Source organism: Asparagus officinalis, chromosome 10 (genome assembly GCF_001876935.1).
Source record: "Asparagus officinalis chromosome 10, Aspof.V1, whole genome shotgun sequence".
Taxonomy (NCBI): domain Eukaryota; kingdom Viridiplantae; phylum Streptophyta; class Magnoliopsida; order Asparagales; family Asparagaceae; genus Asparagus; species Asparagus officinalis.
Genome location: NC_033803.1, coordinates 3,214,791 through 3,217,110, shown reverse-complemented (window position 1 = coordinate 3,217,110; position 2,320 = coordinate 3,214,791). Strand labels below are relative to the sequence as shown.

At 37.6% G+C, this 2,320-nt stretch overlaps 1 protein-coding gene across 5 annotated transcripts in view; it reads right to left on the bottom strand.

Moving 5' to 3' along the window:
* LOC109825166 overlaps positions 1–2,053 on the bottom strand; it is a 10,045-nt gene extending 7,992 nt beyond the window's left edge. For 2 of the 5 annotated variants that reach the window (XM_020391924.1, XM_020391928.1), the window contains exons 1-3: positions 1,965–2,053; positions 843–931; positions 376–569 (exon numbers count right to left, since the gene is read on the bottom strand). In XM_020391924.1, the coding sequence (XP_020247513.1) occupies positions 376–569; positions 843–931; positions 1,965–2,029 (348 nt within the window). In that variant the 5' untranslated portion in view covers positions 2,030–2,053. Of the gene's footprint in view, positions 1–375; positions 761–842; positions 932–1,964 lie in introns of those variants that run through there. The other 3 variants (XM_020391925.1, XM_020391927.1, XM_020391926.1) reach the window with 3 other exon arrangements.

Below are 2,320 nucleotides of genomic sequence, written 5' to 3'. Positions count from 1 at the left end.
GGTGAAAAGAAAGAAACAAAGATGATCAAATAAGATACACTACGCCTTTGCAATATAACCCCTGCTACGTGCTACAATAAATAATTCCATCAGATCATACTTTAATTGCATCAAATTGTAATATATCCGAAGCATATCCGTTTATTGCCCAGATAATAGCAAGCGGAACACTTTAATTGACACAAATCCAAACCTATATCTTTATCATAACAAAAAAAGAAAGAAAACAGTCCAAAACTATAAAATTCGTAAGTACAAGTAAGGGTTACTCACTGCAATTCCATTTTCTTTTCAACACACATGATTCATAAAGTAAAATGAAGGATGTTTTTTAGAAGACCAAAAGCAACAGTAAGTTAGTAACAGAAAACATACGGTTTCTTTCCATTCTGAGGAACCGTCACTGCTTCGACCTCCCATTCTAGCCCAGCGACACCTGAATCCATTATCCCCTAGGTCTTCTCCACTTTCTCGGTACCACGTGCTTCCATCTTCGTTTACTCCAGATTCCTTGACACTTTCATCTAGCAAGTTGATTCCCCAGTCCTTCTCACTAGCAATACCTGTGTCTATAATGAAGATATCATAGAAGTAATATATATATATATATATACTTAGAAACCACAAAATGATCATTATTAAATGAAAAGAACCAAGAAAAAAGTTATAATCCATAGAGATTTTCCTTCAATGAGAAAATATGGCACATAGATGTACATGTTCCTCCATTATGCATGATATGGCTCATGGGAACCAAACCCTGCATAAAAGCAGAAAACATAACTTTTGGAGCCATGTCAGTGAACTTGTTGGTCGTTCAACCTCTTGACAAAATAACAAACCTCTTTTAGGTGGATCATGAGATTGTGGAGCAGGATTTTTTGGGCTGCATTGACGGTAGAAGCCTTGTCGTTTGGAGAGCCCTTTTGAGCTATAGTAATTGAAAATCAACTTGTCAAAACGAAGCCAACCAAGAAATTACAATCCCAACCCACACACGCTCAAAATAAAGAGGAAAATTTAATAAAGGAAAACAATAATGAAGAAGTAATCAAAATCCTAGCAGAAATGTTTCAAAACTTTATTCCGTCTAGTATGACTGACGTGTATAATATATCAATACTCTTTTAGTTGCAGAACAATGTTCTATCTACAATAAATATTGTAATGAATATGCGGTAAGTTATAGTGATAACTAGTTCAAACCAAACACAAGATTCTCATATGTTAGCCAATAGTCTATTGACAGAGCATAAAATTCAATTTCAATATGGAGCAGAAATTAGAGTAATTGGAACAGTGATACAAATTTCATTAAGCATCTATATTATATGGTTTATAGTGTCCCTGAAAATTCGAGAACACTCAACAAGACCTGAAAATTTTATAGAAACCAGGTCAAGCAAGGGCCAAAACCTGGACCCACGCAGCATTATCTTTCTTTAATCAACTTTAAATTTCTTTCTAGTGGGGATTAAACCTGGTTTGCTCTGAAACGATGTCAAAAGACCCTTCCACTATACTAAAACTCCGAATTTGTGGTGAGGTTCGAGAGTTCTAATTTTATATGTTAACAATGATATTAACAATCAAAACACTGTTTCCACCAGTACACTTGATCTTTCTACCGGTCGAGTGAAATGGCACCTACATTAACAAATATCGGTATAGTCAAGCACAATAATGCACGGCCTCTTACCAAAAAACTCAGAATGCTTCCACGATGAGACCTAATTATGCAATAAAAAAAATAAACTTAGACTTAAAACATTAGGTCAGCGGGAATCAAATTGTCAATTTATTTAGGGTTTCCAGGGTTCGATCCTAATACTAAACGTCATAATTCAACAATGAAACACGCTCTCACACTCCGTGCTGAGATAAAAAAGCTAATCCTCATTCCAAGAAAATATCAACAAAACTAAGCGGAATTCAACAAAAAGTTTCCTGGATTTGACAAGTACCTTCGAGATGGAAACGGAACAGAGGAGATCGCCGACGTTCGAACTCTCCTCAGACTCTTCTTCATCTCCGGCGGCCTCCAATCCTCAGTCGCCGCCTTCTTCGCATCGGATCCCTTTTCCGATCGTCCTTCGCCGGAGCTCCAAGCACTGGAAGTTCGCCGGCAAAGATCCAACCCTAGGAATCGCCGGAGCAGCAGAGAATCCTCTCGAACTCGCCCTCATCTCTCTCAATCGAAGTAATATGAAGCCCTAGCTCATTGATCGCGGTGAATCGAAGAGAGAATCTAGTGACGAGAGCTGCGAGCTCTAAAAGAACAGATTTTGATAGTTGAGATTTGAGAGAGCGAGGGTTTTAA